Raw genomic sequence first — 16,243 nt, forward strand, 5'->3', positions numbered from 1 at the left:
ATTCTCCGGCTGCAAGTCAAATCTAAATTTTGCCGCCAGAGAAGTCTGTAACTCGAAAAGTCTGTAAGTCGAGCCGTCTGTAAGTCGAGGGTCCACTGTAATCACTATGTAACGTTTGCTGCTCTCAACATGTTGACATGAACTACCTCAGCCAGAGAGCCTACTCTTCTATATGGACATTGTACATCCAGGCAGTACCAGCTAACACAGTGATCAGCTAGCATGATCAGGTCAACATTACTTCCTTTTCTTAACATGGTCATCATGTATCCTAGAGATTAGCTGAGTGACCGTCTGAAGCATCACTGCCTTGCATGATGGCAAGTGCCTTGTAAATGTCTCTCAGCATAGCCAAGTGGATCCATCAGTCATTCTTTTTTCCTTTGGTGGGTCTATTTTCCTTATGACCTCGGCAAAACATGACCATTTAGTGAAATAAAAATTACACTGAAAGTCTCAGCATTACAATGAGGGCACCAAACAAGGATGGATGGCACAATTTAAAAGACCACCCCCAATCCCTGTAAAAGCACTCGTAGATTTCAGCGTCCTTCATGGGAGGGGTCTGGGCCTTCTGCTCCTAAATGTTTCTTGCTGATACAGTGCTTGTTGATCCTGTTTTGGCTAGCTCCTTTTAAAGCTGAAATCACTGAAGACTGAAATATCTGGTCAGGGCTCTAAGACACACCCCAATACAGGATTTAGCCAGAAGATTTTCATTAGCTTATTTTTTTTCCCCTTATAAATTGTGATTCTGGCCCAGAGGATCTCCTCCAAGGACCTCTGCCCATCGCCATGATTGTTCAGCAAGTGCTGCCCTGTGTCTTTCCTGTCCCCACTGGGCAGAGGTGGTAGACAACAGAACTTATTACAGACCTTGTAATACTCACTGGAAATGGGTCCCACAGTTATCCTGCCTTTGTATCTACGAGTTGCATTTGAACATTTGCAGACATGCCTCCTCCATAGCCTCCTTTGGACTGCATTTGGTTCTGAATTGAACTCACCTAGACACAGAGGAATAGAGTGAAAAAGAGTCAGTTGTGAACTGATGCTTCTCAAGTTCATTACGTCATAGCAAGATCACTAGACCTATATTACAGATTTACTGTAATAGTGTGTTCCCTGCTTTAAGTTATCAGTTTAATATTTCCACTGCTCAAACCTAATTCATTTTCACAAGACTGATAAAATTGTTTACAATGCCAGTGCTGTCCTCCAAGATTTCTTCAGAAATGCATGTACAGAGTGTAGAGTTAACAAGTACACATTACCAGTAAAGACATGACCTGTAGTAATGCATTATGTTTTAGGATAATAAGGCATATTTTTCCAAAAACAACTGTGGTAGATTGCTGTTGATAATATTGTTAATTTATTAGTTTAAGTAATAACACTTTTAGTTCTAAAATTATGCTTCAAAAAGTCATTTCTGATTGATTGCCATTTTACTCTCTTCACAACAAGCAGTGCTAACAAGTGACTTTGTTTCACACAGGGCAGTGATGGCGAACTTATGGCACACGTGCCACATCTGGCACGCGAAGCCCTTTCTTCTGGCATGCTAGTGAGTGGCCCACTCACCCCCCTTTGGAAACAAACCTTTTGAAGTGGCTGCAGCTGGGATTCCCCCTTTCTCTTCCTGTTCTGGGTCCTTTAACTTCCTGTCCATCCCCATGATTCCCCCTTTAACTTCCTGTCCATCCCCATGATCCTCCCTGAAACTGCCACTTCCTGTTCCGGTTCTGGTCTTCCGGGCGGCACGGCAGCCACTGGTTTCTTCCCCACCCCCTCATTTTGGGCACTTGAGCCAAAAAAGGTTTGCCTCCACTGACACAGGGAATGAGAAAGGGGGAAAAAAACCCAGCTCTGCACGTACACTACTTGATGTCTTCAGTCCCCTTCATGCCTCACTTAAACGAAAAGGAGCTTGACACAATTAAAACTCACTTCCTAAGTCTCCACCTACTAAGGTTGTGCAGGTATTCTGTCAGGTATGAGCATCTGCAATAGAAAAAGCTGTGCCAATGGATCTCTATGTACCTAGGCTTCTTTGAGACCTAGAACCCTGAAAAATCAGGGTTACCTTTTCCAAGAAGTCTATCATATCGTCATCAGACCTGAGAAGCTGCTTTATTTCAGGGATATGGCCTATGTTGTAGCGATGTGACAAGTATTCACTTAATTTTTTGTTCTCTGCAGTTTTCTGAATCTTGTTGTGAGGATACGGTATTTCCAGCTGAGACTTCACTCTGCATCAACAAGATTCCTCAGCTTTCCACAGAAATGAGACTCTGTCTGCATTCCCTCTTCCTTTTTGGTTTTTCACTCTTTGTTCCATGCAGGTAAACTGACAAATGTGGTGCGACTTAATGTTCTTTCCTGTGAATCCCGCATGGCAAACATGCCATCTGTTTAGGGGCTACAGCAATCCTGAGGAGATTGGTCCTTGCTCCTTCTGCCCTCACCAGATAAATCCTGTGAGATGCTGTTCTGCACAGAACTGTAACAATACTTCCTCCAGTTTGACACTTCCTCCAGAAAAAAATGACCATGAAACTTCTGATAAACTTGGCAACATTTCCTACGAGACTTGTTGAGGAAAATAAACATTAAAAACCAACAACCGCATGTGAAGAATCATCTTGCTGTAAGGAGAAAAGGGTTTCCTCCCTCAGTTTCTATCCAAAGGCAAGGGGCTATGATGTTCATGTTTCCACATGGTGTGGCCCATTGATTCCATGAACACCCCTTCATGTGAGTAATGGATAAAGAGGGCTTTCTTTGCTAATAGCTGCTGTGTGGATGTTCTTTGCTGAAAAATACTGTTTGGGGGCTACATTAGATGGTGTGCATGGTTTTGTCTGTGATGGCTATAAATCATTGGCTGATGACACAACCTGTGGATGTGCGTATGTGGAGTCAAAAACACAGATTTTCTTTTAAATAAGCAACTAATGCTTCACTATGGAAGAATCTCTAAAACAGTCTTACACCATTTATTTGCAATGGGTGTGTACAAAAACTTCAACAATTATAAAAGAACATGAACTAATTGACTCCCTGAACAGAGAACAAAGACTCTGAATTCAGAAAATATAAATAAATATGGTAAAAGTAGTCTGGTGTAAAAGATTTGTTCTCCAACTGATCCGCACCCAACAGGGGACCAAGTTAAATGGAAGACAAATGTATCAGTTCTGCTGAGTAAAATAAATACTTCTAGGGTCAAGTAAATAAAAACATACAAAAGTTTTGCAACTTTTATCCATAAAAGTCTGGCAAAATTACATTTCTCAGTGGGATTTGCAAACCATGAATTAAATCAAGTCACGTCTTGTGCTGCTGTAAGAATGACAAACTGTAAGATTAAAGATGAAACTGTAAACTTCATCTCTGTTATGTCAGGAAGATGCAGAAAAGCTGAATCATAATTCCTTTGTTATGACCATAATAATACTGCCCATGGGAAAACATATACATTTACAGTGGTACCTCGCAAGACGATTACCCCGCAAAACGGTTTTTTCGCTAGACGTTGACTTTTTGCATCACTATAGTGATTCGCAAAACGGTTTTTCTTATGAGTGATTTTGCTGGATGATGATTTGGTCCGTGCTTCGCAGACTGTTTTTTCGCAAGACGACGATTTTTACAGCTGATTGGCGGCTTCGCAAAGTGGCTTCCCTCTGGGCGATCTTCGCAAAACGGGTGTTTTCAGGACCAATGCTTCGCAAGACAGCGATTTAAACAGCTGATTGGTGCTTCACAAAATGGCTTCCCTATGGGCAATTTTCGCTGGACGATGACTATTTCCCCCCATTGGAACGCATTAAACGGATTTCAATGCATTCCAATGGGGAAACGCTTTTCGCTAGACGATGTTTTCACAAGACAGCACTCTCCTTTTCCTATCAAACAGTTAAGACAGGGACTATCTTGAAAGGTCGCTTGGACTAAGTTATGGTCTGAATGACTAATAAACTGAGACTCAATTCAAGCAAGGTGTGCATGCTGCCAGTAGGGGGTTCATATCCCTAATTTAGTGGTGCTCAGCCTTTTCTAGTTGTGACTGCATTTGCCTGGAAGGATCAATTTGTTAGATTGTGGCATTCACAGCCTCAGCTTTGTCACTTGGTATGTAACAAATTATATGAACAAATATATATGTAAATCCTGCCTAATGCTTTATGAATATTTTCCAATATGTTTCCAAGGGTAGCACAATAAAACAGAATACTAGAGTCCAACTGTAAATTTATTATTTCTGTCCTAATTGTATGTGCACATGTCTTTGTGCTCTCTCTTTTATCTAGCAGTTACATGCAAATGAACCTTTTGATCTTTGGACCCAAGGGTAGGCAAGTCTCTGAGCTACTCAGTCAGTCTGCAGGCAAGACAGCTCAACTAATTCCTCTCACGAAAATACTCAACATATAAAAAATAAAATACATGATAAATATATAATTCTAATAGAATAGGATTCTAGGTTTTATTGTTGTTTCTAGTGCTATATTACAGAGAAAATGTTCTTAGAAGGCAACTAAACTATGCACCTCACATTGGTTTCCTTCCTCTACTTTGAAAAAATACTCGCTGGTTAATTTGTCTATCTTACAGGCATTTGAATGAATCATATACAGTATATTAGTCTTTTAAAATTACAAGTGCATTCATAACTTTTTATAGAGCACACAAAGACTGCAGTTTATATACTCTTAGCCTGGAATAAACCACAATGAATTCAACAACACACACAGAGAACTGAGTTGTAACTGTATTAGGTATTTATTTTCTAGTTGCCCCTGAGTAAGAGTTCTTTGATTAGAAATGTGTTAGGTCTCAATAAACTGATGGACTCATCTGTACCTTTGTAGATTGTTTTTCTCTTCTTTTCCAGTTCTGATGTATTATTTCCTTTCTCTGTGTTATATGCAAATTGGTTTGTTTTTCAGTTCAAGAGCTGTATAATTGCATAGCCCAAAGGCACTGAACCTAATTTAGTATGCTCCATAAAAAAAACTCTGGATGATTTATAGCACGAACAAATAAATTCATTTTACTTTTAAAAAATGCAGCATCTACATCTTTACAAAAAGTCATAAATATTTTTTTCACTTTCCTTTAATATTTGGGATAAAGTAGGATATGAATTCAACAACTTAATTCTCTAAAATACTGATTCCCCCCCCCCCAAGCTTCTTGGCAAACACACTCACCGAATTCATTCCACTAAAGAGATCTCCAGAACCTACATGAGCCGTATGAACAAAGTTTGTTGGCTCACCAATCATACTCCGATCAATCCGTCGCCGTCTTTTCTGAAAGGTTGAGAAGTAAGAAACATGTTTAATTAAAAGGAAAAAAAAATAGTATTTAATCTGAAACATGGATCAGCTATTTGGCAAAATAACTGGAAAATTATTACTAAATACTGTCCGAAACTTGGGTACATTTTTATTTCAGAACCCAAGTTCTTCATTAAAACACTTAATCAAAATTTAAATATTAAATACCTGTGCAACTTAATGGCCCAAACCCTAAATGCCTAGTGTAGCAAACCACACAAGACTGTGCCTACTGAATCAATGGAAATTTAGTGTGTTGATTTTTCTATAAATTCCATTGATTCAAATGGGTTCACTCAACAGAATTTATGGAAGAGTTGACTCACTAAATCCCCACTGATTCCATGGGCCTCTTCTAGCGCAGTTTACTACACTAAGCAACAGAATTTTGGCCATTGTATCTTTAAGCAAGTAATACTGCTCACATGTGATCTCTGAATGTTACTAGGTATGTTTCAGTGATACAAATTCAGAAGAAGTGCTCACATATTTCAAATCAGGTTTGGGTAGCTGACCTCTGTCTGGTCCATGATTTGTAATTTTCAAAACATTTTAGTGACTATGAGTGTGTGTTAAAGAGAGGTTTGCCAAAGCTGTAGCACACAGTAGTCCATTAAGATGTCATTTAGATCTTTTCAGAATCTGAATGAAGAGTTCTGTCTGCTTGCCTCTTCCCTTTTGTTTTCAGGATGCATCCTTGCCACTGTCCAAAGCAGCAACAAAATAAAGTCTTTGGCAATCTAGCACATGGTGTGCTTTAAAAGAAGAACAAAAAATGCAATCGTGTGTCTGGGAAATAGCTGCTGTGTGGACATTTTCAGTTTGTTTTTACTATATTAATGGTAATTCCCTGATAAAGCATTCTAATTACTACAAGTTTGGTTATCACTTATTGTACCTGATCCATTTGAATCAATTAACAGCTTGTATTTTCGTATACTATGAAGAAGCATGACATATTAGAACCTGAGTTTTCACAGAATGTAGAATGATCTGCTTCTTGATTTTTCCTAAGGTAGAACCATCTCAGTGGCAAGCACAAAATGCAGCCCCCCAATGATGTGGGCACCTTTTGACTTAACACAGCTGGGATATCTTTTCCAGGTCAAGACTCTCTTCTCAAAATGTCTGTGCAGCAAAAGAAAATGACAATATTGCAATATCTGTCCCCTTATCATCTAAGCAGAAGCAAAAGTCCGCATCTCCTCTGAATAACATAATGCTGGGCATGATGTTTTAACAAAAGAGAGCATAAAAAAGAAATTAAACCTTACACAATTGCCCTGCAGAGGTTTCTTGACCCCACCTCACCAGCCCTATAAACATATTCTCCCCCACATATTTTAAGGAGATCAGCATCCTCCTTACGTTATGGGCCAAGATGGTAAGACCACCTAGAGTACTCAGTGGAAGTTTATGCATCTGATCAGCAGGATTTCTGCTGTCCAAACACTGTCGCAGTTGAGTCATTGCAAATCAAAGACACAGCTGGGAATACATCATAGTCCATAGCCCATAAAAGAAAGATATGTTTGGAATGAACTCAAGCCTTCAACAGACGTGTCCTTTCTTACAGACCCCCTGCTTCTTCCACATAACTAACACACCGGGACTGCTGAACTCTTGCTACAGAAATGTTAAGTTTAAAAAAACATGCCAGACGACAAGAATAAAAAAGGGTGGCACAATAATCCTTAACATATGTACTTGGAAAAGGTTCTCATCAAAAGTTCAAACCCTAGCAACTGCCGTAGAATGAATAGTTAAAAAAATCTGTTATCAACTAGGATAAGGCAAAGAAGACTGGCATATTGAAAATGTCATAGTACTATGGCCAAAATCCTCTGGGTAGTAAATCACACTAGAATAGGCTCACTCAATCATCAGGGATTTAGTGAGTCAACTCCTCTGGAAGTGCCATTGATTCAAATTGGCCTACTCTAACTGATGTACTTTAGGTTAAATTGCTGTTAGAACTTACAAAAGAATCGACTCACTAAGTCTACCTTGATTCAATGAAATTATTCTAGTGGAACATTATGCAACATAATTTTGACTTGTGAGTATGGATGGCTAGACAACAAAGCAAATGTACTGAGCATAGCTGACAACACATCAGGCATCTTTTCTTTCTGACTCAGACACTTGGAGGGGGAATCAGATTGGGATGGTTCAAGAGATTCCTACAGTATAGGATGCAAATGAACATCAAATCTTGCTCTTGTAACATCTGTATTTAAGACCACAATTGGAGGGTCAAAAATCCCTTGACCTGTCTCCAGCAATAAACCAATCAAATTAGAAAGGAAGGAAGCTGTTTTCTAATTTGGGTTGGTGAATATCATAGATGGCCACCTTATGCTGAGTCATGCCATTTGTTTAGCTACTTCAGTCTTTTTCACAATGACAAGGTTTCAGACAGGAGCCTTCCTCAGCCTTAGTGTGAGATTTTAGGATTAGAAACTAGGACCTCCCGCACCAAAGTCCTTTTCTCCATCACTGGTCAGCATGTTACAGACATATTAGAAGAATCATTTCTAGTAGCATATGCTGTTCTGTTTCTCTGAAGAACCTATATATATATATACAGTATATAGTTTAACAGTAGATATGGTTAATAGTGTACACACACACATGTTATATACATACATATACATATACAGTTCATATATATATATATATATATATATATATATATATATATACATATACATATACACATATATACATATACACATATATACATATACACATATATACATATATACATATATACATATACACACACATATATATGTATATGTATATATGTATGCATGCATGCATATGTATGTGTGTGTGTGTATGTGTATACACACTATTAACCATATATACCGTTAACCACTGACTGTTATTCCCAAACAAGTTACATGCTACAAAAATACAGCATTATGCATTTTTAAAAATGCAAAACTAAAAATATTCCTTGTACCTATCTTAGTTGGTTCAGTACTTACAACAAATCAGGACTAGTGGCTTTTATGAATCTCATAAATGAGATTATTTCAGCATCAGTGTGATGAGCACTGCCATTTGCTCAACATGGAGGGAACCTGAAGAAGGGCTGACAATGCTACATTTAACTTCCCTTTAACATTTTTCCTCTCTCTTCAACCAGTACAACCCTGTCAGGACAGGAATGCCATTCCTTCAACCAATTGGGAAAAGTGAAAAGTCACACACTCCTCCCAAAATTTATTTTTACAACAAGACCATGTTGAGAATATTTTTCTCTGCACATTCAGGAGATGAACTTTTGGATGCTCCAGTTACTATGACAACAGCTCAGGCATTAACTGAAGTTGTTCCTGTTTTAAAGCTGTTAAGCACAAACTTTACACCCACACAGAACATTACTAGAATACGCATTGGTTCTGGCATGCATATTTTTTCCAATGTGCATCCACATCCTTTTTGACTCCTACATGCTTTCCTTTCTTCTTCAGGACAACTTTATACAAGACGAATTTCCTATGAAGATCTCTCAACTCTGCAGGATGCTGCATGAACAATGCATGCATGACAACCTTTCTTCCCTACAAGCAGAACCCATATATGAAATTAATCATATGTGGAGCAGCTCTCTGTGTAGTACTGCAGTCTGATTTTATATTTAAAAAGCTATAGAGAAAACTCAATGCAAAATCTAATACTTATTCATAAACTCAATTAAAAACAAAATATATTTTAGAATCCATCACTTATCCGTGTGCCAAAGTTAGGTAAACAATATCATGTCAAAGCTACCCCTGGCCTGGTAGCTAGTGCAAAAGAAACAACAACAAAACAGTCAAGGGAGATTCAAACATTTCCCTCTCTGCATTTTAGATCATCAACAGCCACAAATATAAGTCTGGTTTAATTATAACTAACTTTCAAGGGATTATGATTGGAGGCTGAATTATTTCTCCAATTAGTAGCACTGAAGCTTTCACATAATTTTGGCATGAACTTCTCTTTGTATATGTGCTTTTACTTGCCCAGTTTAGTCTTGTGAGCCCTAATACAGTTCTTGATCATTCACACTATTCAAACAAGCCCCCAAATTTCTTTTCTCTTTCCCTCATCTGCTGCTACAAAAATAGGTGGATTTGTCAATAGCACCACCTCCAACAAAAACAACTCTGGTTGCCACTGCTGCAAACACAGTAGCAACACACTGGCAGATGATTATTTAAGTAAAAAGTTAACTTCTATAGAAGCAGAAGACAAGGCATAGCATTCCTCTTTTCCATACGGTGCTTGGAAAGATTGAGAGCCACCTAAAGCTGCGTTAAATCTATCCCTTCTAGTCTATGAATGTGGAAATAACACTACCTTATTTAGAGCTAGCTTTGTGTTGGGACAGTGGCTGTGTCCATGGGTTAGAGAAGGCTGGGTCTGACATCACTCTGCCCCACTCCTTCTCTCTCTCTCTCTCTCTCTCTCTCTCTCTCTTGGCACTTCTGCTGGCAGATCTCTGAGATCAGTCGACACAAGGGGGTTCTCCATTGCCCATTCCAAACCCACTGCAGATGGTACATCTCTAAATTTGGGTTGCAATATTAAACAAGTATAAAAGTCATTCCTGCTTCTTGGGCAACACTGGAAAACTTGGAGGACAAGATACCCTCCCCAATTTTTTTCGAGAAAGCCATGATAGTTAAAGTACAACATGGCTGATGTGCTTGTAGATGTTACAAAATCTGACAAGTGGTTATTCTGGCAACAAACTCCCAGTTCAAAATACACCTGACATATTACTCACAGTGGTGCTTCTGCTGCTTTTATCTGCCCATCATGTTAGAACAGGAGTGGGCAAATGTTCTTTTGTACTAGCAACTGGAAAATAGCAATTTCTGAAGTCAGGAAACCATGTTTGATCAGCTGGACTGCAGGGAAACATGGACGGAGTTCCTCTGGTTTTGGGTGCCTGTACAGAGGCAGTGGATTAGGGCTACAGGTTGTACACCCCTGATTCAGTGAGTTGACCTGAGAGTGGTAAGAGGCAAGGAGCCCATATGATCTTTGAACTCAGTCATTCTCTCCAAAAGTCTTCAGGAAAGCAAGTGGTGGCAAGGAGGAGGCTTGCATGCATTGCACCCCCTTTTTTATTTTTGAAAAATCCCCACATCTCCCAAACAGTTTTACCCAACCACCTCAGAAAAGTTACATAAATCTCTACATAATTTTTGGCTTGCCTACTAATTGATATGCTACCCTCTACACTCATTTTATGGTATAAAATTTTAAAGTGTTTTTTTTTTTTAAAAAAAAAAACACTGCTTAAGCTGGAAAAAAGTATTTTTTTAATTGTGAAAATCTCAGTCTTGCATATCTGTGGAATTTCTTCATGATCTCTTGGGGATCAATGGTCTGTATGGGTTGCACCATATTTCCTTTGTTCTAAACAGATGTCAATCTGCAACCCAGCCTTTTACAGACAAGTGTGTGTGTCTGGGGATTGGGGTTTGTTGTGGTCATGAAACAGACTCTTGTTGTAACAAATTGACCACTACAGTCTGAAGGAAAACATCTCACTCACTGATGTTACACTACTTGGTTGGTCATGAGTATTTCCTTTCTTTTTTAGCTAGCTCAGCATACCATCACCTCAGCAATCTTTGAAAGTCTGCAGCCTCTACTCTGTTTAGTGTTTACCCAATATGTCATTATATTATAGTTATATTACTCATCACATGAGAAAACTAGCAATTTTAGCCCTGCTTTTTAAGCTGTAACATTTGTCAGATGATTCCTGAAAATAATAGTGCTTTCAAGAAGCATGTTTAAACTAGCCATGCTCTATACTAAAACACTGCACAAACTTTGTTTTAAAATGTTCTGTGAATTATTTCCATTTTACAGTTATTTTTTTACATGATGCAACTAACACTAGTGACAGATCTCAGAAACAACAGAGAACCTCCATTTTTGTGATTCTTGAGTGGACAGAATGCTAAGATTAACATTTTCACATGATCAGAATTGTTCCAGTTATTCTGTTGTTGGTCTAGAACAGGCCTTGGGCTGTCTACCTTTACATGAAAAGAACATAATACATAATACTTTAGAGAAAAGAGCTAGCAACTTTATTAGTTACAGCAGCAGTCCCTGGGCTATTACTGTACAGTATTATGAACTGGATTGAGTGCATTGAGAAACCCAGTGACACCCCCATCCTCTACAGCAGCCGCTGATTCCACCAGGAGTGGCGGTCCTCTAAAGACCACACTGCCATAATGCCTTTCCATGACTCTGTGCCACCTGAGGGCAGGGCCAGGCCATTGGGTCCCCAAACTTGGGCAGAATGTGGCCCCACTCCCACCTCCCCATAAGGGAAGATTCCTCTGCCATCTGGGATTAACAGGGTCTCCTGCTTGTTGCCCTCATACCATATGGATCCAACCTCAATGGTCCAAACCACCAACAAAGTTGTGACAAAATTAACCAAAAGAACACAGAACCCAATAGTACCCCAAACACCTGAACAATAACCTCTAACACTTGTGCACCAAACCTTAATTGTTAGGTTGTTCCACTACTACCACAAAGAAACACACACACAAAACCAGTTTTTTGCTGGGCAGGCGGACTGGAGTGAAAATTGTTGTCCCCCGGCCTACAGTCTCTGATTCGAATTCAGTCCGCTGTCCAATGAAAAACCAGCAGGAGAATCATTTTCCCAGCTGGCCAAAGAGAAGTCAACTGGGGTGGGGCGGGGGCGGGATCCTCCGCCACTGTTCTTCCAGTGTCCCCCAACTCCCAGCTAACACCATGTGGGTGCTGCCATGCTGGCTTGGCTCCATCCCCTTTGCACCTTATTACCATCCTGGGATCTGCCAACCTGCCAGCAACGTGGGTGCTGAGATAAGATTGGGCTCCCATTTGTTTGCACCAAATGTACATTTTCATCAAAATATTAGGCTCTAAAGTTTATAATCTTATAAAAAGGAGAAACAGACTATGTTTTAAGGTTTCGTAATTTATACAAACAAGAAACAAGTCTTTCTAAAATATCTATCTGTCCAGACTTCTAACACAGTTTGTTTTGTTGCTAAATGCAGTAACAGTGCAAAAATCACAAACCATGGAGGAGGGCATGTGCTAAAATCACTGCTAATGGTGAACCTTGCTTTGAAAAACTGCTGGAGAATTTATCCTTTCCTTGGAAAATACCGTGGAGAATTTTGAAAGGCCATCTGCACACAGCTGTAGCTACTACCAGTTGGCTGGATCTCTCAGTGAGTTGGAGCACAGAGCGAGACATTGGGAGCTCAATTCCTCCCTGTGCCTGGGTAAAGAGCCAGGCTGAGCCTTGGGCAAACCGCATAGGGCCAGAGCACCATCAGAAGGAGAGACTGGTAAACCATTTCTAGAAAACCCTTTACTAGTGCTAGTAACCCTGAGACTTGGCAACCCATAACCAATTAATTTTTTTAACAGTTATTACTGGCTTACCTGGCACTTTTCACATTTTACTTTATCAAAGGAACAAGGTAAGAACTAAATTGGGAGATCCTATGCTTATTTTAATGAAGAATGTTACAAGATAAATCTTTGTCCAAACTTATTCTCAAATTCAGTGCAGACAAATTCTCAAAGCTTAACAGTAAGAGGTGACTGCATCTCAAACAGCATTCTAACATTCCTGCTAACAAGAATTACTGCCTTAACATAGAAAAGAGTGCATGGCCTGGTATGCTTTATTCAGCATATACTGTATTTTTTGCACCATAAGACTCACTTTTTTCCCACAAAACAGGGGTGTGGAAAGTCTGTGCGTCTTATGGAGCTAAGAAAACAGATTATATTTTCCTGTTATCTTCTCCTAAAAAATTGGTGCGTCTTATGGAAAGGTGCGTCTTATGGAGCGAAAAATACGGTATCTTCATAAGCTGTAGCTCACTTCTTCAGATGCATAAAGAAATTGTTTATAGCCCACAAAGGTTTACGCCAAATAAGGCCTTTTGGTTTTTAAGGTGCCACAAGATTCCTCCTTGTTTATGTCACAACAGACTAACATGGCTACCCACCTCTGGGGGGGGGGGGAGGAATTACATTAAAATACAATATGATCATTTTCAAGAAGGCTGGTAGCTACTGAAGCAATAGCCATGTATAAGGGAACACAGCAGGAAATGAGCAAGCAAAGAAAAAGAGAGCAAAAGAGATTGAGACTGTTTTTCACTTTCAGTTAAGTCTTTTGAAACTAACACAGGAAATAGTTGAAAAGAGGTCAACCAACATGATGAAACATTTCAGCTCCATGACAGGATGTGTGTCAGTAGTTACAACACAAAGCCCTTCCTATTCCACTAAGTGAATGTCACATCCAGTAGAGAAGGGAGAAAGTAGAGAGTTTGCCTTTGGAAGGGCTGCACGGAGCAAAAACATCTCACATAGTACCTGACTACCACTGGGGAGAACTGGAAGTGAAACAGGCTTCCCTAGAGTTTTCACATCATTACCTTTTAACAGGATTCCAGCCAATAAATCTTGTATCTCAGTGGCTACACAGATATCTTAGATGCTCCTGTCCCATCCAATACATAAACCATTCAATTACCAAATAACATGTACTGATACTGTACAATAAATAATTGTAATTTTATCAAATCTGTTTTGTGTTGTAGATAGAACAGCCTTCTTAGGGACAAACTAGATGTGATGGTTGACCTTTTATCAACTCATTCACATAGCCACGTAGAAAAGCAGGGATAGGAGGTGGGTAACTTGTAGCCTTCCAGATGTTCACCTCAATACCAAGCCTGCCTCATCATTATCTATACTGGCAAGTAATAATGGGAACAGCAGCCCAATAACAACTGGAGGGAATTTGTCTTAAATGACAAGAGAACTTGGGGAAACCATGGGTGGAAGAGAAGTGAAACAAGTAGTGGAGTCCAACTGGGAGAAACCTACTTAAAGTGAAGGCAGGAATTGGGGGAGGAGCAAAATAAGAGGAAAAGAGTCATCATTTTTATGCCACCTCCCAAAGTGTTTGTTTATATGACCCCAAAAGGGGGGGGGCAGGAACACCCCACTACATCTGGTTTGTCTTTGGAATGTAAAGCAAAACCCTATGTTGCTCATTAAGCTGCTTTTAAGCATAGGCAACAGGACAACACCAATACTTTCCAATATTTACACAACTGTTGTCTATTATTCCTGAAAAGAAAGACAGGATAGAATAGTGCCTTATGGTACCCCAACACACTCAAAATTCTTTTAAACGTTGACAGCTTAGAATCCTACAGTATTGTTCTGGCTTAGAACAGGTCCAGGTCCCATCATCATCTCCAATGTCTGTTGTGTTGTACTAGTAGCTTTATGATTGCTAAAACCTTTGAATCTAAAACTGCCTGGGAATATAGGGCCGTGGAAGGATTCTGGAAGAACAACATAGCAGCAAGAAAAAGTGCTTCACAGGTGATTTACTTAATGCCACAACTTCACCTCTGATACCCAGAAACTACCCACCATATTTTAGATCCACATTTACAAGAAGCTTGTAAAGGGCTGCTCAGCTGATTGCCAAAACAATCAGCAGATTTTGCAGGTCAGCAGGTACTGCACTGGAGTGCACTGGAGTGAGTGTATTTCTTCTTTTCTTATTTCAGACTAATAATGTGACAAAAATGAACTAACCAGGTAGATTGGCTAGTTACAGAATGCTGTATGTTTTTTGAAACGTGTTTTAATATTGATTTTAGTTACTGTTTTAATACAGTGCATGTTTAATTCTGTTTTAATATTTGTATGTTTATTGTTTTAGGTTTTAAATACTGTTTTAGTAATGTAAGCTGCCTTGGGACCTTCTGGGGAGAAAGGTGGCACAGAAATATTAAAAAAATAAAACAAAATAAAGCAATACAATTTTGCAGGTAAATCTGCATGGCTCTCCAGTTAAAACGGGTAGGGGCATCCATGGTTGAATGGGTGAAGCCAGAGGCAGCCGTTCTTTCTCCAATGTGACTTTGCAGCTACTGTAGGGCAGTCTCATCCCTTCTCATTTTTTTACCACAGCCCTATATTCCCAGGCAATTTCAGATTCAAAGCTTTTAATGATCATAAAGGTACTACTAGTACAACACAATAGACACTGAAGATGATGATGGAACCTGGACCTCTTCTAAGCTGAAACACTGTACGACTCTAAGCTGCCAAAGTTTAAAAGATCAGGATGGGAAGTATATACCCCTCCAGATCTAGCTGGGCTACACCTCCCATCCCATAACCAAGGGTGGCAGATGATGGGGGTGGCTCTCCAACAATATCTGGAGGGCCACACATTTCTTGTGTCTGCATTAGAGCTTCAGTTATGTCTTTGGGGGAGGCTGTTTGTTCATAAGTCCTTTGCTCTGCAGTACATTTTAAAAATAGACCAGTTTTATCCTTCTCATCAGACAGAACAGCAGTACCTTTGTACGTATCTATTATAAACTATAAAACCAAAGTCATATCTCACAGGCAAATACCAGGCAACATGTTTCTCATGAAATACAGTGGTGCCCCACATAGCGATGATAATCCGTTCCAAAAAAATCATCGCTATCCGGATTCGTCGCTATGCGGGGCAAAAAACCCCATAGGAACGCATTAAAACACGTTTAATGCGTTCCTATGGGCTGTAAACTCACCGCTATGTGGAAATCCTCCATGTGGCCGCCATTTTCGCTGCCCAATAAGCGAGTAAAGGGTGCGAAAACGCTGCGGGTGGCCATTTTTCCCGGCGGCCATTTTGGAACCACTGATCAGCTGTTCCCAAAACATCGCTATGCGAAAATCAGTAAGCGAAACGCTTACTGATCATCGCAAAGCAATTTTTAGTCATTGAGAACATTGCAATGCGATCGCTCTTGCGATCGCAAAAC

At 39.6% G+C, this 16,243-nt stretch overlaps 1 protein-coding gene across 3 annotated transcripts in view; it reads right to left on the reverse strand.

Moving 5' to 3' along the window:
- The window catches only part of CDC42SE2 (CDC42 small effector 2), an 83,516-nt gene that overhangs the window by 4,102 nt on the left and 63,171 nt on the right, over nucleotides 1–16,243 (reverse strand). For 2 of the 3 annotated variants that reach the window (XM_020797559.3, XM_078386216.1), the window contains exons 3-4: nucleotides 5,220–5,321; nucleotides 891–1,007 (exon numbers count right to left, since the gene is read on the reverse strand). In XM_020797559.3, the coding sequence (XP_020653218.1) occupies nucleotides 909–1,007; nucleotides 5,220–5,321 (201 nt within the window). In that variant the 3' untranslated portion in view covers nucleotides 891–908. Of the gene's footprint in view, nucleotides 1–876; nucleotides 1,008–5,219; nucleotides 5,322–16,243 lie in introns of all 3 variants that reach the window. The other variant, XM_020797560.3, reaches the window with a different exon arrangement.

Source organism: Pogona vitticeps, chromosome 2 (assembly GCF_051106095.1).
Source record: "Pogona vitticeps strain Pit_001003342236 chromosome 2, PviZW2.1, whole genome shotgun sequence".
Lineage (NCBI taxonomy): Eukaryota > Metazoa > Chordata > Lepidosauria > Squamata > Agamidae > Pogona > Pogona vitticeps.